The sequence below is a fragment of the Moschus berezovskii genome, chromosome 2 (genome assembly GCF_049115385.1).
Source record: "Moschus berezovskii isolate FMDL1 chromosome 2, NW_MosBer_1.0, whole genome shotgun sequence".
In the NCBI taxonomy this organism is placed as follows: Eukaryota; Metazoa; Chordata; class Mammalia; order Artiodactyla; family Moschidae; genus Moschus; species Moschus berezovskii.
The window spans coordinates 6,365,092-6,384,642 of NC_142461.1; the positions used below are offsets into that span (position 1 = coordinate 6,365,092).

At 49.5% G+C, this 19,551-nt stretch overlaps 1 protein-coding gene across 1 annotated transcript in view; it reads left to right on the top strand.

Moving 5' to 3' along the window:
- Positions 1 to 19,551, top strand: part of EPHB2 (EPH receptor B2) — a 214,810-nt gene that overhangs the window by 187,759 nt on the left and 7,500 nt on the right. Inside the window, exons 8-12 of the mRNA XM_088843436.1 lie at positions 2,510 to 2,618; positions 3,638 to 3,702; positions 15,279 to 15,401; positions 15,974 to 16,221; positions 18,137 to 18,352. Coding sequence (XP_088699562.1) covers positions 2,510 to 2,618; positions 3,638 to 3,702; positions 15,279 to 15,401; positions 15,974 to 16,221; positions 18,137 to 18,352 — 761 coding nt within the window. The remainder of the gene's footprint in view (positions 1 to 2,509; positions 2,619 to 3,637; positions 3,703 to 15,278; positions 15,402 to 15,973; positions 16,222 to 18,136; positions 18,353 to 19,551) is intronic.

Here is a 19,551-nt window from a genome sequence, read left to right on the forward strand (position 1 = left end):
TGTTTCTGTGGCCCAGAAAGGTTATGGACTCCTCCGTTACCATCATGTCCTTTCCCAGGACCCTTGGGAGCCCAACCCTAACTTGCAAAGCTACTCTGAGCAAGCCGCTTCCATTCCCCAGCCCAGTTTCTTCTCATCTATAAAAATCAAAGTGTTATATATTCCATCTGAGGGAGCAAACGTATCTTATCTATACATCACGCCAATGATATGCAGTCGGATTGAGAAGCATTTTGAAGCGACATCTGAACTCAACAGGGAGAAGTGCTGGGATGGATTAGTAATGTCTTCCCTGGGCAAGAGAATGGGAAGTTGCAGCCCATGTGCTTTGTGTCTCTGAGTCTGGGACCACATGGTCTCTAAGCACCCTTCCTGCTCCAGTAATCTTTGAGAAGCCACATAGTTAAAGAATGCAGGCTCTAATGCCTGACAGATGGAAATTAAAGTGCTGATTCAGCTCTAGCTGTGTGGTCCTGAGTAACTCACCTTACCTCTCTGAGCCTCAATTTTCCCATTTATAAATGGCAATGATAACAGCTGACTCATTATCAGCATCATCAGGAAACTAGTGTCAGGAAGGGGTAAATGTACAGACCCTAGCACAGGGTTGGCATTAGGTCTCACATGGTTAGTGCTCACCAAAATAGAGTCAAGGTCATCGTTGTCATTGCTGTGAGTCTGGGGGTCTTTTCCCCAACCAACCAAACTCCAGAGCAGAATATTTATGACCAGACTGCAGCATCCCTTCTTAGCATCTGCTCCAACCACTGGACATAGGCATCATCCCTTGCCGAGTTAAACATTTTGGGGGGCTCCTGGACCCCTGAATTCTTGTCTTATCACAAAAATCCTCCTTTATAGCTCCACCATCACTTCTAGTACTCAGCACCTCTGTAAAATCCCTCTTCCTCATGGCAAGGGTTTTTCACCTCTCTAGGTCCTCTTGTATGTTGGTTGAGGGCCACTGACCTGGGGACTGGGGGACTGTCCCAGAATCTTTATTAATTCAACAAATATGTGCTTGTGCTAAGGACCCAGAAATGACCTAGTCCCTGACTTCAGCAAGCTCCTGCCTGGGCCTGGAGGCAATGAGAAGTAATAAAAATAAAGTGTTAAATAATGAAGATCTTGATGCCCTTGAGAATGCACTGAGGGGTTTCCAAGAGCCAGGGCCAGTGCTGAGTGCATTTTACACATTATCTCGCTTAAGCCCATGGCCTTGGGTTAAACGGACCTGGGTTCAAATGTTGGCACTGGCCACTGTCTAACTGTGTAAACTTAGGCCATTCACGATTTTGCTAAGCCTCAGTTTTCTGATCTGATAAATGGGATAATTACAGGTAGTACATCACAGAACTGTTCTGAGAATCACACAAGATATATACTTACCCATGATAGGCTCTTAAAACACTTAAAAACAATAATAGTTAATATTTACTGAGTACTTACTATGGGCTACAAGTCACTCTAAGTGGGCTTTTTATTCTTTTTTTTAAAGTATTTATTCATTTGGGGCTGGGTCTTTATTGGTGCATTCCAGACTTCTCTAGTTGCAGCAAGCTGGTGGCTACTCTTTATTGCTGTGTGTGGGCTTCTCACTGCAGTGGCTTCTCTAGCTGCGGAACACGATCTCTGGAGTGTGCCGGCCCAGTAGTGGTGGTGCCCAGGCTTAGCTGCCCCGTGGCATGTGGGATCTTCCCACATCAGGGATCAAACCCACATCCCCTGCATTGGCAGGCACATTCTTAACCACTGGACCACCAGGAAGTCCCACTCTAAGTGTTTGACACAAAAATCCTATGATGGGAACTATTCTCCACACTTTGTAGATGAGGAAACTGAGCCACAGAGATAAGTCACTTTACCAGAGATGGCACCACTGGGACTGCAACCCAAGGAGTTTGGCTTGAGAGTCTGTGCTTTGACCTGCCTCTGTATATGCGTCAGCTTATTATTATTCAGCTCAGTTCAGTCTCTCAGTCGTGTCCGACTCTTTGCGACCCCATGGACTGCAGCACGCCAGGCTTCCCTGTCCTTCACCAACTCCCGGAGTTCACTCAAACTCATGTCCATCGAGTCGGTGATGCCATCCAGCCATCTCATTCTCTGTCGTCCCCTCCTCCTCCTGCCTTCAATCTTTCCCAGCATCAGGAACTTTTCCAATGAGTCAGTTCTTCGCATCAGGTGGCCAAAGTATTGGAGTTTCAGCTTCAACATCAGTCCTTCCAATGAATATTCAGGACTGGTTGGATCTCCTTATTGATTTTCATATCAACGTTGAGATGTAGGCATTGTTATGCCCATTTTATAGATGAAAAGTTGAGTGCTGGAGCAGTTCATGGATTTGTCCTAGGTTCCTTGTGAGGGAGTAACAGCCAGTTCTCCACCTGATGCTCTGTCTGGAGTGGCAGAGAGTCTAGGGATCCCAGGAGACCCAGGGCAGTGGGGATCCAGGGGGTTAGGACCCCCTGAGCCAGGCTGAGAACAATGCGCTGTGCTTCCTCTCTAGCCGAGTACCAGACCAGCATCCAGGAGAAGCTGCCACTCATCATTGGCTCCTCGGCGGCCGGCCTGGTCTTCCTCATCGCCGTGGTTGTCATCGCCATCGTGTGTAACAGGTGGGTAGTGTCCCCCTGCCTGGGCCAGGCCTGGGTTCCGAGAGGGCTGCCCATCCATTTGCCATCCCTGAACAGGGTCTGTGTCCAGAGGGGGCAGGAGGGGCTAGGGGAGGCCTGGAGCCCCCCAGGTGGCCTCCCACCGCCTAAACAGCCACAGTTGGCAGGCCACCCCTCTGGTCAGGTGTTGCCCTGGGCAAGTCCACACTCCACGGAGGTGGCTCACCGTGACGCTAATACTCCAGCACAAAGGGCCAGCTCAGAACCGTGGGCGGGAAAGACTGCACGATGCAGGAAGCCAGGGGACAGGGAAGGGGGAGTACAGATCGCCCCACTTTCTGCTCTAGCAGAAGCCCCTTCGTGAACAGGTCCAGGAGAAAGCTGAGCAGCTCAGCCGGCTGAGGTGGCTGGAGAGAGAGGGGACATGGACAAAGCGAGGTGGGGAAAGGGGCATCCAAGTGACTGGCACAGCGCGTGCAAAGGCAAGCAGCGGGCCTGGCTCCTGGACTTGCTGGACCTGATGCAAAGACTGTCCCTTCTTCCTTAGAGCTTTCTACTATATTTATTTTTGGCCGCACTGCACGGCCTGCAGGATCTTATTTCCCCAACCAGGGATCGAACCTGTGCCCCTTGCAGTGGAAGGGCAGGGTTCTAACCACTGGACCACCAGGGAAGTCCCAAGAGCTTCCCACTTGAGAACAGACTAGGTCTTAAGGTCAGATGGACAGAAGCCTCTGGGTTTCTGGGACCAGGGGCCAGAGATGCCTTTGCTCTTTGAAAGGGGCTTGGCTGGAGAGAGGACAGGGGAAATAGTATGCCTGGACTTAAAGTTGGAGAGGTGGGAAGGGCTGGGGGCAGGGGGAACCAGGGAGAGTGAGGCTGCTAGGCAAGGGGCCAGCAGGGAATTCTCTGGCAAGGAGGTGGTTTCCAGGGCCCGCCCACCCTCTCCATATCACCTGCTGTGGCTCCCATCTCCCCGGGCGCCTCCAGGTGGCTCCAGCCCTTTGCTCTTGTTCCAGAAGACGGGGGTTTGAACGTGCTGACTCGGAGTATACAGATAAGCTGCAACACTACACCAGTGGCCACAGTACGTATACCCCGGCAGGGCCGGCACACCGAGATCCTTCACTTGTCAGCTCCCAGCAACCTCTCCAGCCTCCTTTCTCTGTCTGCCTCCTCCCTTGCTGCAGTCAGACTGAATGTCGAGCTGTTGTTCCCTGAACATGGACATGCTGTTCCTTCTGCCTGGAGCACTCTCCCCTCTCTTGTCCTGGCTAGCTCACTCCCTCAGGCTTCATCATGTACAAACCCCTCTGAGAAACCTTCCTTGATCCGCACCCTACCCTGAATGCACAGCGCCCTCTACCTGGCTGCATGGTGATGGTCATCTCCCGGTCCCTCCACCATTATAGTGGGGGCACTTGGGGACCTGAAATCGTGTCTCACAGTCACCACCCACTCTCCGGTGTTAGCTGGCTGCCCAGCACAAGCAGGCACTGGACAGATTGGCAGAATAAATATCGGGTATGCCAAAATGTATGTTCAGGTTTTTCTATAAAATGGTATGGGAAACAAACTTTTTGGCCAACCCAATACATGATCTGAGTGAGCCGATGAGGACCCCAGGCTGTGACAGCAGAGGGGAGAGAAGGGAGCCCGGAAGCCCATTCTTGTGCTGCTCAGTGACTCCTTGGCTGCCTCTTCCCGACCCCCGCACCGTGCCCCCATTTCCTTCACTGTCCCATGCCACCTTCGGCCAGGGCTGGGGGCACATGTGCCAGACACACCCAGAGCAGATGTCTCTTCCCGGGGGCGCCAAGCAGAGAGAAGAACAGAGTATAGATTCCTCTCCGTCTGATCTTGGCAGAACCAACCATCTGTGTGGGGGAGAGGAGATACAGATCCTCACTTTGGCTTACTTGGCAAATGGGAATTCCAAGTGGGTCCCCTATAGGCTCTCAAACTGTGCTCAGTGGGGTACCCTAGGGCTTCTCAGATGGTCCCCAAGTGAGGGGGTCATCCGCCCATCCCTTCAGTTGTCACATATTTGTTGTGGCTCATTATGTACGTCAGGCTCTGCTCCAGGTGCTGGGGACACACAAGGAAACAAACACCATATTCCTGCCCTGGTGAAAGTTATATACTAGTGGGAGGGACAGCAAAACTATTACATTTAGAATGGATAAGCAACAAGGTCCTCATGGATCGGGCAGGGAACTATACTCAATATCCTGTGACACACCATAGTGGAAAAGAATATTAAAAAAGAATATATATATGTGATAACTGAGTCACTTTGCTGTACAGCAGAGATTGGCAGAACACGGTAAATCAACTATACTTCAATTTTTTAAAAGTGACAGGTATGTTTAAAATAAATGCAAACTATTGATAAACTTTTAAAAACAGGGTTTACATTTTCTGCAAGATTAAAAGAATTCTGAAGATTGGTTGTACATCAGTATGACTGTACTTAATAATGCTGAACTGCACATTTTGAAATGGTTAAAATTGTGCAGTTTATATTATGCATATTTTACCACAATTTTTAAAAAGAATATAATAAAAAATCCTAGGAAATTTTTTAAAATACATGCAATAAATGGGCAAAGTGTATGGTGTATCAGAAGACGAAAGTGCTGTGGGAAAAAAGCAAGGTAGGAAAGGGTGATTCAGAGCTGCAGGGGTTCAGTTTCAGTTCAGTCGCTCAGTTGTGTCCAACTCTTTGCAATTCCATGGACTGCAGCACACCAGGCTTCCCTGTCCATCACCAACTCTCAGAGCTTGCTTAAACTCATGTCCATCAAGTCAATGATGCCATCCAACCATCTCATCCTCTGTCGTCCCCTTCTCCTCCTGCCTTCAATCTTTCCAAGCATCAGAGTCTTTTCAGATGAATCGGTTCTTCGCATCAGGTGGCCAAAGTAGTGGAGTTTCAGCTTCAGCATCAATCCTTCCAATGAATATTCAGGATTGATTTCCTTTAGGATGGACTGGTTTGATCTTCTTGCAGTCCAAGGGACTCTCAAGAGTCTTCTTCAACACCACAGTTCAAAAGCATCTTCATCGCTCAGCTTTCTTTATAGTCCAACTCTCACATCCATACATGACTACTGGAAAAACCATAGCTTTGACTAGACAGACCTTTGTTGGCAAAGTAATGTCTCTGCTTTTTAATATGCTGTCTAGGTTGGTCATAGCTTTTCTTCCAAGGAGCAAGCGTCTTTTAATTTCATGGCTGCAGTCACCATCTGCCATGATTTTGGAGACCAAAACAGTAAAGCCTCTCACCATTATCCATTTTTTCCCCATCTATTTCCCGTGAAGTGATGAGACCAGATGCCTCGCTCTTGTTTTCTGAATGTTGAGTTTTAAGCCAACTTTTTCTCTCTCCTCTTTCACTTTCATCAAAAGGTTCTTTAGTTCTTCTTCGCGACTTCATTTTGCAATGGCAAAGAATGTTCAAACTATTGCACAATTGTACTCATCTCACACCCCAGCAAAGTAATGCTCAGAGTTCTCCAAGCAGGGTTAGAGCAGTGTTGTTAGTGTTAATTTGGGAATGCTGTGCTGGGTTTTTGCTGCTGTGCACAGGCTTTCTCTAGTTGCCAAGAGAGGGGGATACTCCCCAGCTGTGGTGTGTGGGCTCTAGGTCTCGCGGGCTTCAGGAGTTGCAGCACATGGGCTCAGTAGTTGTGGCACACGGGCTTACTTGCCCTGGGGCACGTGGAATCTTCTTGGGTCAGGGATCGAACTCACATCCCCTGCAATGGCAGGCGGATTCTTAACCACTGGACCACCAGGGAAGTCCAGGCCTTGGTTTTTATTCTGAGTGAAATGAGAAGCCTGTGGAAGGGTCTGAGAAAAAGACGGACAGGTTTCACAGCTCTGACTGGTGGAACACGGACTGGGCGGTGCCAGGCAGGACAGTGCAGGGACCGGGGGGTGGCTGTTGGGATAATCCAGGGAAGATAGGATGGAGGTTGGACCAGGGTGGCAGCGGGAGAAGTGGTGGGAAGGCGGTGGGTTCTGACACACTTTGAAAGTAGAGCGACTGGATTCGCCAATTCAGGGCATACGATAAAGAGCAGAGTCAAGGAGTTCTTGATATTAAGCGTGTGTGTGTGTGTGCGTGCGCACGCGCACACATGCTTTGCTCAGTCCTGTCTGACTCTTTGCAACCCCATGAACTGTAGCCCACCAGGTTCCTCTGTCCATGGAATTTTCCAGGCAAGAATATTGGAGTGGGTAGCCATTTCCTTCTCTAGGGGATCTTCCCGACCGGGGGGTCAAACCTGTGTCTCTTATGTCTCCTGCACTGTAGGCAGATTCTCTACCACTGTGCCACCTGGGAGGCCCCTCTGGGTAAAACTTAATTTGAAGTCAAAGTTCTTGAGCTTAAAAATCATTTTTAGACATCAATGTAAAAAGAATTAAACCATTAAAATTTCCAGAAGACAATTTAGGTAACTATTTAATTGACACGTGGAGGGAAAAGCACTTTCTAAGCACAAAAGCAATGAAAGGATCATAAGACAAAAGTGGACAAATTTAAGGACACAGAAATAAAGATCCAGCTGTATGTTAAAAATAAAACTCGTAAATCCCATCACCCCACCCTGTTCCCCAAATAATAAAATCGTGATGGTAGATACAGCTAAACATATTGTGTTCTATGGGCCAAGAGCTACTTTAATGCTCAACATGTATTTCTTCATTTAACCCTGATAATTTCCCACTTTGAATATGAGAAGCCAGGGCACAGAGGGGTCCCCCAGTTGTGCGAGGCAAACACTGGGGTACAAACACAATCTTGGCCACGCTGTGCTGCCTCCACCCTTCTGAGTGAGACAGGCTCACATGCTCCATCACCTGGAGCCATTCAGGAGCATCACTGTTTGGAGCAGCAAGTCAGTAACAAGGAAACAGGTGACAGCAGGGGTTTATTTTAAAAACAGACTCCAGAATAGAACATGTTGTTCGTATATCAGCGCATTCTCAAGCTCATGCCCCTACTCTCTGCATCTGAACAGGGTTCTGCTGTTTTGTTTTTTTCCTCAAAACACTGCCAGCCCCGTGATCACATATCCACCAGCAACCCTGTGTGGCTGGGACAGAGGAGGAAGCTAAGGCCTGGTTATGTGTGTGACTGACCCAAGGTCACCCTCATGGACTCGTGTTTTCTGTTGTCCAGCAAATGCTGAACGAGTGCTGACGTCTATGGTGCCTGGACATGGAGCCAGAGGGACGCACCGGGTTTCTCAACCCTACTTTGCTACTGGCCAGCTCAGTGACCTTGGGGAAGTCGCTGGAAGCTCAGGAAAAACCACTCTGAGCCTTGGCATCCTTATGTGGGAAGTAGAAGGAATGATGCTTCTTTCACAGAGTTTTGAGGATTAAATGAATTAATGGATGTTAAAGTGCTTTGTAATAATAATATGTGATAATAACCAACTCCTCGTGATAATAATTAACAATTATTCAGTGCTTTCTGGTTGCCAAATACTGAACAAAACCTTTTCAAAAGATTCTCACTTAATCTCTGCAACCCCCTTATGAGATAGGGGATTTGTTTATTATCTCCATTTTGCAGATGAAAAAAGTGAGATGCGGAAAGGTGAAGTAACTTGCCCAAGGGCACGCAGCCAGATCAATACAGTGGTTGATCCTGAATTCAGACTCAAAAAGCAACTTATTTGTGACCATTATTGCTGGAAGATCCAGAATTCAAATCCAGGTCTCTGGATGCCCGGTTCCTCCTTCCCTCATCTTGAATTTCCCGCATGGGTTCAGGATGGCACGTGACCCTGTTGGTGACCCAGACAGTCATAAATCATTCAACTGCAGTTCAGAAAACGCCCCTCCTGGGAGCCAGGCCTTGTACAAAGCTCTGGCCACAGGGAGCTCGCATTCTATCCCAAGACACTGGTGGGGAAGCACCCAGAGTAAACCAGTAGCTTGGTAGTTGTAAGTGTAGACTTTCAAGGCAGACAACCTGGATTCCAACAACACTTCTGCCACTAATGAGCTATGTCCACATCCCCTTGGGCAAGCGACTTGGCCTTATTCATGCCTGCATTCACGGCTGCGCCGGGGCGTCACTGCTACGCACAGGCTTTCTCCCGTTTGCTGAGCGGGGGCTCTTCTTCATGCTGGCGCCCAGGCTGTCGCTGCAGTGACTTCTCTCGTCTCGGAGCACGAGCCCAGCAGTTGCAGCGCCCGGGCTTGGTTGCTCCGCGGCATGTGGGACCTTCCCGGACCAGGAGTCGAACCTGTGTCGCCTGCATTGTCAGGCAGATCTTAACCACTGGACCACCAGGGAAGTCCCATTTAGCCTTTCTTATACCAGTTTCTTCATCAAAAAATGGGGGAGACTGTTCAGTTAAGTTCAGTCGCTCAGTCGTGTCCGACTCTTTGCGACCCCATGAATCACAGCACACCAGGCCTCCCTGTCCATCACCAACTCCCGGAGTACACTCAAACTAATGTCCATCGAGTCGGTGATGCCATCCAGCCATCTCATCCTCTGTCGTCCCCTTCTCCTCCTGCCCCCAATCCCTCCCAGCATCAGAGTCTTTTCCAATGAGTCAACTCGTCGCATGAGGTGGCCAAAATATTGGAGTTTCAGCTTCAGTATCAGTCCTTCCAATGAACACCCGGGACTGATCTTCTTTAGGATGGACTGGTTGGATCTCCTTGCAGTCCAAGGGACTCTCGAGTCCTCTCCAACACCACAGTTCAAAAGCATCAATTCTTTGGCGATCAGCTTTCTTCACAGTCCAACTCTCACATCCATACATGACCACTGGAAAAACCATAGCCTTGACTAGACGGACCTTGGTTGGCAAAGTAATGTCTCTGCTTTTTAATATGCTATCTAGGTTGGTCATAACTTTCCTTCCAAGGAGTAAGCATCTTTTAATTTCATGGCTGCAATCAGCATCTGCAGTGATTTTGGAGCCCCCCAAATAAAGTCTGACACTGTTTCCACTGTTTCCCCATCACTGTTGGGTTGGACCGAATGAAATGGCGGTTTTCATAGATCAGGAGGAGTCAGATATTGACAGTTTCATAGGGCTCAGTCTCAGTCAGTCAGTTCAGTTCAGTCGCTCAGTCGTGTCCGACTCTCCGCGACCCCGTGAATCACAGCACGCCAGGCCCCCCTGTCCATCACCAACTCCCGGAGTTCACTCAAACTCATGTCCATTGAGTCGGTGATGCCATCCAACCATTTCATCCACATGGGTTCTGTCTAATACTAGTATTTACCCAGAAAGATTGTCAGGGAAGATTAACTGGGTCAATACCTATTAAGTGCCTAGAACAAGGTCTGGTATGTGGTAAAACCATGCTAAACTGTGAGCCAATCATACAATCAATGGTGAGGTGAAACCAGAGGGTCACCGAAGCAGGAACGGCAGCACTCAGAGCCATATAGTCAAAAAGTATTTATTAAGTGCCTACTGTATACCACCCTCAAATATACTCTAGAGAAAACATTTTAGAGCAAGGGCTCATAACTTGAGAGTTCTTAACTCCTAGAGCTTCCAGGGCCTATAAACATTCCAAAATTATATGCTGACCATGGGCACATGCACACACGTGTGAATTCTTGGCCAGGAAGCAGAATTCATAGCTATCATAAAATTCCCGAAGGTATTTGTGACCCCAGACAGGTGGAGAGAGAAAACAAGGGCGTGTCAATGAGTAAGGCTAGTATTCTTTCAGTATTATTTATTGCGGAGAAGGCAATGGCATCCCACTCCAGTACTCTTGGCTGGAAAATCCCATGGACAGAGGAGCCTGGTAGGCTGCAGTCCATGGGGTCATGAAGAGTTGGACATGACTGAGCAACTTCACTTTCACTTTTCACTTTCATGCATTGGAGAAGGAAATGGCAACCCACTCCAGTGTTCTTGCCTGGAGAATCCCAGGGATGGCGGAGCCTGGTGGGCTGCCGTCTATGGGATCGCACAGAGTCAGACACGACTGAAGCGACTTAGCAGCAGCAGCAGCATTTAGTGAGCGTCATCTGTGTGCCAGGTCCTGGGATTTAGCAAGAACAAGACAGACATGGCCTCTGTGCCCCTGGGGGAGAGAGGGTAAAGCAAGCCCTCACAGGCAGGAAAGTGTTCCAGAGAGGGGTGGTGGGAGACTGTGGGCCTGCAAATCCAGGAGCCCTGGTACAAGGTAGAAAAGTCATACAGACATCTGTGGGAGTGGCTGTGGGGACAGAGCAGTGGCAGCCTGAGAAGGTCTTGGTCCCCTCTGGAGGGATCCAGGCAGACTTCACAGAGGAGGTGGCATTCGACCTGGACACAAGGGAAGAAAAGGGTGCTCCAGGTAGAGAGAACCACATGAACAGCAGCAGAGAGGCAAGAAACTGTGAGGCGTGTCCAGGACCTCTGGCTAAGTAATTCCTCGTCCTGGCATGCAGAGTATCAGGGAGCTGTCAGTGGAGGCCATTATGAAGCATTTGGAAGGCCAGATGAAGGCACTCACCCTTAAGGACTTCCTTTAAGCCAGAGGTCCCCAGGGACAGTTTCGTGGAAGAGAATTTTTCCACAGACCAGTGTCAGGGGTGGAGGGATGATTCAAGAGCATCACATTTACTGTGATTTCTATTATGATTTTTATTTCTATTATGATCATTAGTGTGTGTTAATCACTCAGTCGTGTCCAACTCTTTGCAACCCTGTCCATGGAATTCTCTAGGCAAGAATACTGGAGTGGGTTGCCATGCCCTCCTTCAGGGGATCTTCCCAACCCAGGGATCAAACTCAGGTCTCCTGAATTGCAGGTAGATTCTTTACCATCTTGAGTCACCAGGGAAGCCCTCTGTTATTATTACATTGTGATATGTAATTAAATAATTCTACAATTCACCGTAATACAGAATGAGTGGGAGCCCTGAGCTTGTTTTCCTGCAACTAGACGGTCCCACTTGGAGGTTATAGGAGAGTGATCAGTTCAGTTCAGTCCCTCAGTCACGTCCAACTCTTTGCGACCCCATGAACTGCAGCACGCCAGGCCTCCTTGTCCATCATCAACTTCCAGAACTTACTCAAACTCATATCCATTGAGTCGGTGATGCCATCCAACCGTCTCATCCTCTGTCACCCCCTCCTCCTCCCCGCTCTGGGGAGAGTGATAGAGAGCAGCTATAGATACAGATGAAGCTTTGCTCACTTGCATGCCACTCACCTCCTACTGTGTGGCCTGCTTCCTAACGGGTACCAGTCCAAGTGGCCCGAGGGGGTTGGGGACCCCTGCTGTAAGTGATGGAGCCCTCCTGACTAGCACTCCTGTCCAAGGCTTGGGGACAGCATCTGATTGGTTGGCAGCATCCAAACAGGCTTTGAGCTCCCACCATGCTTCTCCTTAGCTCCCTGAACTGACCCATTCCTGTCCTCCCTCCCCAGCTGGCCCAGCAGGAAGAGCTTCCCCCAGTTCTGTTGGCAGGGAAACGAAAAGTCAGTTACCAAGAGCCACAGCCCAGACACTGAGTCTGGGCAAAAAAGAAAGCATCTTTGAGGGAGCTGATGCCCCCACTCTGGGGAGGGCTGACTGGGGAAGGAGGAATCACAGATGAATCCAGGAGGACGAAGCATGGGCCAGATCTGGGTGCGAAGCAGTGAGCAGGGTGATTCAGGGCAGTGGCCCTCGGCTCAATTCTGACAGACCTAGGTTCAAATGCTGGCTGTGTCACTTGCTAGCTGTGTGGCCTTGGACAAATTACTTAGCCTCTCTGAGCTAAAGTTTTCTCTCACGTGAAATGAGAATAATGATCTCATTCAAAAAACTAAGATCATGACATCCAGTCCCAACACTTCATGGCAAATAGATGGGGGGAAAAAGTGGAATCAGTGACTGATTTTATTATCTTGGGCTCCAGAATCACTGCACACGACTCCAGAATCATGGTGACTTCAGCCATGAAATTAAAAGATCCCTGCTCTCTGGAAGAAAATCTATGACAAACCTAGACATATTAAAAAGCAGAGACATCAGTTTGCCAACAAAGGTCTGTCTAGTCAAAGCTATGGTTTTTCCAATAGTCATTTACTATTGTAAAGGACCATTACTATTGATGTTAGAGTTGGACCATAAAGAAGGCTGAGTGCAGAAGAATTGATCCTTTCAAATTCTGGTGTTGGAGAAGACTCTTGAGAGTCCCTTGGACTGCAAGGAGATCAAACCAGTCAATCCTAAAGGAAATCAGTCCTGAATATTCATTGGAAAGACTGATGCTATAGCTGAAGCTCCAATACTCTGGTCACCTGATGCAAATTGCCAAGACCAGACCCTGATGCTGGGAGAGATTGAGGGCAAGAGGAGAAGGGGGCAACAGAGGACAAGATGGCGTCACCCATTCAATAGACATGAGTTTGAGCAAACTCATGGAGATGGTGAAGAACAGGGAAGCCTGATGTGCTGAAGTCCTTGGGGTCGCAAAGAGTCAGACAGGACTTAGCAACTAAACAACAACCTCTAGGAGTTGTTGGGTGGAGGAGATGGGATTATACATATAAAGAGCCTGGCACAGTGTTGGGCAGAGACAAAGAGCTCAGAGAGTGGAAACTGGCATTGTTATTCTTCTATCTCTAACATCTAGATTCTGTCAATCTGCAGACTCGGTCAATCTGAGTGTCTACTGTGTGCAGAGCGTTCATTATGCAGTGCGCCAGGGAGGGAGGGATGAGATAAAAAATGTGCACCCATCCCCCCTTCCCAGGCTCCCACGACGGTGGGTTCTTTAAATCATCTCACTTAATTCCTATAGTTTTATTTTTATTTATTTAGGTGTGCTGGCTCTTCGTTGTGGCACATAGGCTCAATAGTCGTAGCACACAGGCTTAGTTACCCCGGCATGTGGGATCTTATTTCCCCAATCAGGGATTGAACCCTAGTCCCCTGCATTGGAAGGCAGATTCTTAACCACTGGACCACCAAGGAAGTTGCAAGACAGTGATTCTTAACCTCTTTTGAGGTCAGAGGCTCCTCTAAGTCTGCTAAAAGTTTTGGGTCCTGTGCCCAGAGAAACACAAATATACATATGTATGTGTATAAAATTATAAGGGAAACCAGAAAAAAAATTCTATATTCAGAGATAGATTTTTGGAGAACTTTTATTTTCAACAATATTTATTTACATAATTCTAAACTATAAGGAGTGTAAATTATTTTTCTAATCCAAAAAGACAATAATCATGTATTCCATTTCAGCAGCCCCACTCAACCCATCCTGGGCCTACCAAGTGGTTCACAGGCCCAAATTAAGAAAACTCTGACCTAAAGGGCTAGGCAGACACCCACATAAATAATACAAAATAAAACTCATGTGTTAGAGCAGTGGTTGGCAAGCTTTTCTGTAAAGGATCAGACAGTAAATATTTTAGGCTTTGCAGGCCTTATGGTCTCTGTTGTAACTGATCAGCTCAGCCACTGGAGCGTGAAAGCAGTCACAGACAAAGGAATGTGGGTGGCTGTGTTCCAATAAAACTTTATTTATGACACTTTATTGCAAAACAGGCAGTGGGCCATTTTGCCAACCCCTATGTTAGAGGTTCCAGCTCTTAGATGACTGGAATGTCTGAACTGGAGGCTGAGAGTGGTCAACTAATAAGTCCAAGGTCACGCAGCTAAGCAGGGTTGTGGCCCCATTCACCAACCAGCCAAGCCTTGCTACGGCCCAGGGACTCCAGTGCCCAACTCCTAGAGCTGCTGCCCCCAAAGTTGCAGCTCCTGGAGCAGGGAGAGGAGGGCCCCGGCTGGGTGAGAGCCAGATGGTCTGGGAAGTGGAAGACTAGTCATCTGGGAGGAGGAAAGAGGGATCATCTTTGCCTTCCTTCAAAGCACGTTGCTGACTCACCACTGAGGTCAGAATTGGGTCTTTAGTATCCAAGTCACCATCTTCTTTTCTGCATCAAAAATAAAAATCCATATCAGATCAGGAATTAAATTCATATGCCCCGTGTCCAGCCTCCTGCTGATCACCAGGGAGTATGAGATCCAGAAAAGTTTGAGACTTGGCTAGCAGAGGGACTCAGGAGGTGGGCCTAGGAGCTGTGGGTACTCAGATGCTTGTGAGGCAGCCCCTCCAGTGCCTGGGATGCCTGAGGCAGCCAGAAAGTCTCCTGAGCAGAGAGAAGGCTTGAATTAGGCCTTGAAAAGCAGGGAGATCTCCTTAGTAAAAGACCAAGAACATGGTCTATTGCCTGCTCGTTCTGTATTTTTGTTCCAGTTCCTTCTGCTCCTTTCTTGTCTTCCTCTTCCTTTACTTTGCACCCCCTAATTCTGTATCACAAGTGTGACAAGCCTATCTATCCTTTCATGCCCACGCTCGAACAGACATTGTTAATCAATCCCCACAGTCTTTTAGCTGCTGGAGGAAGCCCTTATTAATCAATTACAGTTGGAACAAAAACTAGAACCTATTTGCTATCCCTGCTGACCTTTCTGTTCCCCTCACCCTTCTACTTAGCTCAGTGCCCACCTTCTCACTGAGACCCAGAGAAGTCAAGTGAAAATGCAGGGTGTTGTTCAGCTCTTACTGGGGCCCTGTGGGAGAGTCCCTCCCTCCACAGAGGGACTGGTTCGCACTTTTCCATCTGTCCACCTCTTGAGTCTGTGCATGTGACTGAGCCTGACCTTCTCTCCCAGTGACCCCAGGCATGAAGATCTACATTGACCCTTTCACCTATGAAGACCCCAATGAGGCAGTGCGGGAGTTTGCCAAAGAAATTGACATCTCCTGTGTCAAAATTGAGCAGGTGATCGGAGCAGGTAGGTGACTGGTACCCTCCCAAGTACCATGGCCTCAGCCATGGGTGGTGGGGGGACCACCCCAATGTGTACTCCTGGGCTGGAGGGCAGGATGCCTCAGAGGACCCTCCAAGGCCTGACACTCAGAATATCCAAGGTGCAAGGGCTCCCAAAGATGTCCAGTAAAACTACCTCATCATCACGTGAGGAAACAGGCCCAGAGAAGGAGCTTGCTAACATCAGAGACCGAGCTAGTTCTGGGACCCGGTACTCTGGACTCTGTCTAATGCTTTGTCCTTCCCACCATTCATCCCAGGTCCCTCGCTCCATCTCCCCAGGTCCCCCTACATCCTCACCCCACGCCCAGCCAAACACCACGGTTGGCCACAAAGGGTTTACTCTTCCTCCTGAAGGTGGCTGAGACTCTTTGTGGCCCTTGTACTCTCTAAAGGGATTCTGTGTCTGCGAGGATTAACTGACCATGGAGGAGGAAAAAGCTCCTGCAGGCCCCAGGGGCAGAGGTGACAGGGAAGAGGGAGGTGGCGCTTCCACCTGCTGAGTGACATCCTGCCTCTTTGGTGTGTCTGTCCCAGGGGAGTTTGGTGAGGTATGCAGTGGCCACCTGAAGCTGCCGGGCAAGAGAGAGATCTTCGTGGCCATCAAGACCCTCAAGTCGGGCTATACCGAGAAGCAGCGCCGGGACTTTCTGAGCGAGGCCTCCATCATGGGCCAGTTTGACCATCCCAACGTCATCCACCTGGAGGGCGTGGTTACCAAGAGCACACCTGTGATGATCATCACTGAGTTCATGGAAAACGGCTCCCTGGACTCCTTCCTCCGGGTAGGGAAAGCCAAGAGTGGTGGGGCAGGAAGAGGAGTGGTGAGCACAGCTGTATGCTGTCAGAGCCTGAAAGGTCTTGGAAAGATCGTGGTCAAGAACGGCTGCTCACTGCCACTTCCTATTCCTTTACCCACGGCATGCATGCGTGCTAAGTCACTTCAGTTGTGTCTTGACTCTGCAACCCTATGGACTGTAGCTGTCCAGGCTCCTCTGTCCATGGGATTCTCCGGGCAAGAATACTGGAGTGGGTTGCCATAACCTCCTCCAGGGGACCTTCCTGACCCAGGGATGGAGGGATTGAACCCACGACAGGCATTGCTAATAAATCCCAGACTCTCTCCTGCCAAACCCAGAAGCAATCTATCAGGGAAACCACAGCCAGTCGATCAGAGTTAGCATACAACCTGAAATCTGTTCCCTCCGAGCACTTAGCCAGCCTTCTCATTATGCCCAAGAGAAAAGCTGAGGCTCTCAGAGAAGTAGAGTGTGCCCAGGGTTACCCAGAGGCTCGAGATGAGAGCCAGGACTGGAACCAGGTCTCCTGACCCTCAGTCCAGAGCTTTCACCGGGTTTGGATTTCCCCAAAGCTATACAGGGAGAGACTTTGGAGTGCAAGGCAACAGAGGAAAGTTTCTAGGCCCCCCGAGAAGTCTCAGTCAACCAGCTAGACAAAGAGCGCTGACTGGGAATCAGAAGTATGCCACTGGGAGGGGAGGGATAAACTGGAAGTTGGGATTGACACATACGTACTACCATAAATAAAATCTTTCCCAGCATCAGGGTCTTCTCCAGTGAGTCAGATGCTGGGAAAGATTGAAGGCAAAGGAGAAGAGGGCGCCAGAGGACGAGATTGTTAGATGGCATCACTGACTCAATATACATGAGCTTGGGTGAACTCTGGAAGATAGTGAGGGACAGGGAGGCCTGGCATGCTGCAGTCCATGGGGTCAGAAAGAGTCAGACAGGACTTAGCAACTGAACAGCAACATATATATACACACACACACACATATAAGATAACTAATAAGGACCGACTGCACAGCACAGGGAATTCTACTCAGTACTTTGTACTGACCTATATGGGAAAAATCTAAACAAAGAGTGGGTATATGTGTAACTGATTCACTTTGGTGCACACCTGAAACTAACAGCATTGTAAATCAGTTATACCGCAAAAAAAAAAAAAAAATTTAAGAAGTATGCCATTGAACTACTTGCTATTTAACAAATATTTATTAAGCACCTAGTATGTGCCAGGAGCCTTCCATGCACCTTCTTGTTGAACACTGAGTGCCCTAGAAGGTGGGAATTACTTATTCCCATTTAACACACAGTTGAGGAAACAGGGGCTTCCCTGGTAGCTCAGCTGGTAAAGAATCTGCTTGCAATGCAGGAGATCCCAGTTTGATTCCTGGGTTGGGAAGATCCGCTGGAGAAGGGATCAACTACCCACTCCAGTATTCTTGGGCTTCCCTGATGGCTCAGCTGGTAAAGAATCCACCTGCAATGCAGGAGACCTGGGTTCGATCAGTGGGTTGGGAAGAGCCCCTGGAGAAGGGAAAGGCCTGGTATTCTGGCCTGGAGAATGCCATGGACTGTATAGTCTGTGGGGTTGCAAAGAGTCGGACATGATGAGCGACTCTGACTTTCAAGACTCTGAGAGGTTAGGTCACATGTCCAAAGTTGCACAGCCAGCAAGGGAAAAAACCAGAATCCAGCCAGCCCTGGAGCCCATATTCTCTCCACCACCCTGAAAGCAGCCTCTCCTGGACCTCTCTAAGGCCCCTGCGCATCTGAGTCCTTCGCACAGGGAGCCCAGGCCAGGGCGACAGGGTCCGGGGCCCCACTGTGAGAACGCGCCAGTGATCTGACGCACGCTCTCCCATTCACTCTGCTTCCTCCACTTCTCCCAAAGCAAAATGATGGGCAGTTCACAGTCATCCAGCTGGTGGGCATGCTGCGGGGCATCGCGGCTGGCATGAAGTACCTGGCCGACATGAACTATGTCCACCGCGACCTGGCCGCCCGCAACATCCTCGTCAACAGCAACCTGGTCTGCAAGGTGTCTGACTTCGGGCTCTCACGCTTTCTGGAGGACGACACCTCAGACCCCACGTACACCAGCGCCCTGGTAAGACGGAGGCAGGGAACAGTGGAGCCGCGGGGCCGGGAAAGAGGGCGGACATCCGTCTCTCCCCACAACACGTTCTCACCAACACTTGCTCATGCCAAGCGCTGTTCTGAGCCCTGGAGAGGTAGAGACATAAACCCGATTTCTGCCCTCTTGGAGCTCACAGGCTGGGGCTCACAGATGTACAGAGCATCACCAAGCGATGGGGCTAAGAGTCAGACACCAGACTTGGGAGGCGGAGGGAGGCTTGCTAAGAGGGAATGACAGCTGAACTGAAAGCCAAGTGCCAGTAAAAGTTTGCCAGATGCTGTATTCTCACGGGCACATGTGACTGGCACACAGGCTGTCGGGGAAAGTGGTGGGCAACCATGCTGGAGAGGTAGGCAGGGCCACATCTCAGAGACCCTTGATTGCCCAAGCTCAGGCCTCTCTCCTGAAAGCTGTTAGGGTTGTTGAAGAGTTGCAGGGAGGCGGGGCGGGGTGGGGGTGTGTGTGGTTGTTTTGGTTTTGGGCTATGCTGGGTCTTCATTGAGGCATGCAATTGTGGCTTCTCTAGTTGCAGCTCCAGAGCGTGGGCTCAGTAGTTGCCGCGGACGGGCTTAGTTGCCCCACGGCATGTGGGATCCTAGTTCCCCAGCCAGAGGTCAAACCCATGTCCCCTGCATTGGAAAGATGAATTCTTAACCACTGGACCACCAGGGAAGGCCCTGTTGAAAAGTTTTAAACAGAAAGGAATAAGACAGTACCTGCCCTCAAAGATCCCAGAGGTAGTTCAAGTGGAAGCAGTGAAAAAGTGAAATGAAAGTGTTAGTCGCTCAGTCGTGTCTGCCTCTTTGCGACCCCGTGGACTGTAGCCCGCCAGGCTCCTCTGTCTGTGGGATTCTCCAGGCAAGGATACTGGAGTGGGTTGCCATCCCCTTCTCCAGGGGAACCTTCCTGACCCAGGAATCAAACCCAGGTCTCCCGCATTGCAGGCGGATTCTTTACCATCTGAGCCACTAGGGAAGTGGAGGCAGGCAAGCAGTCAAATGAGATGAGTACCACTCTCCAGGAGACGTGCCTCCTGATGACCTCAGTCATAGGAGTAAGAGCATGAGCCACCCTTTGTGGACTTAGGGAAAGGTGTGCAGAGGGACTTCAAGGATGGGGAGGCAGTTACCAGATGACAGGGTGGGAAAAGGTGCTTCATGCAGAGAGAA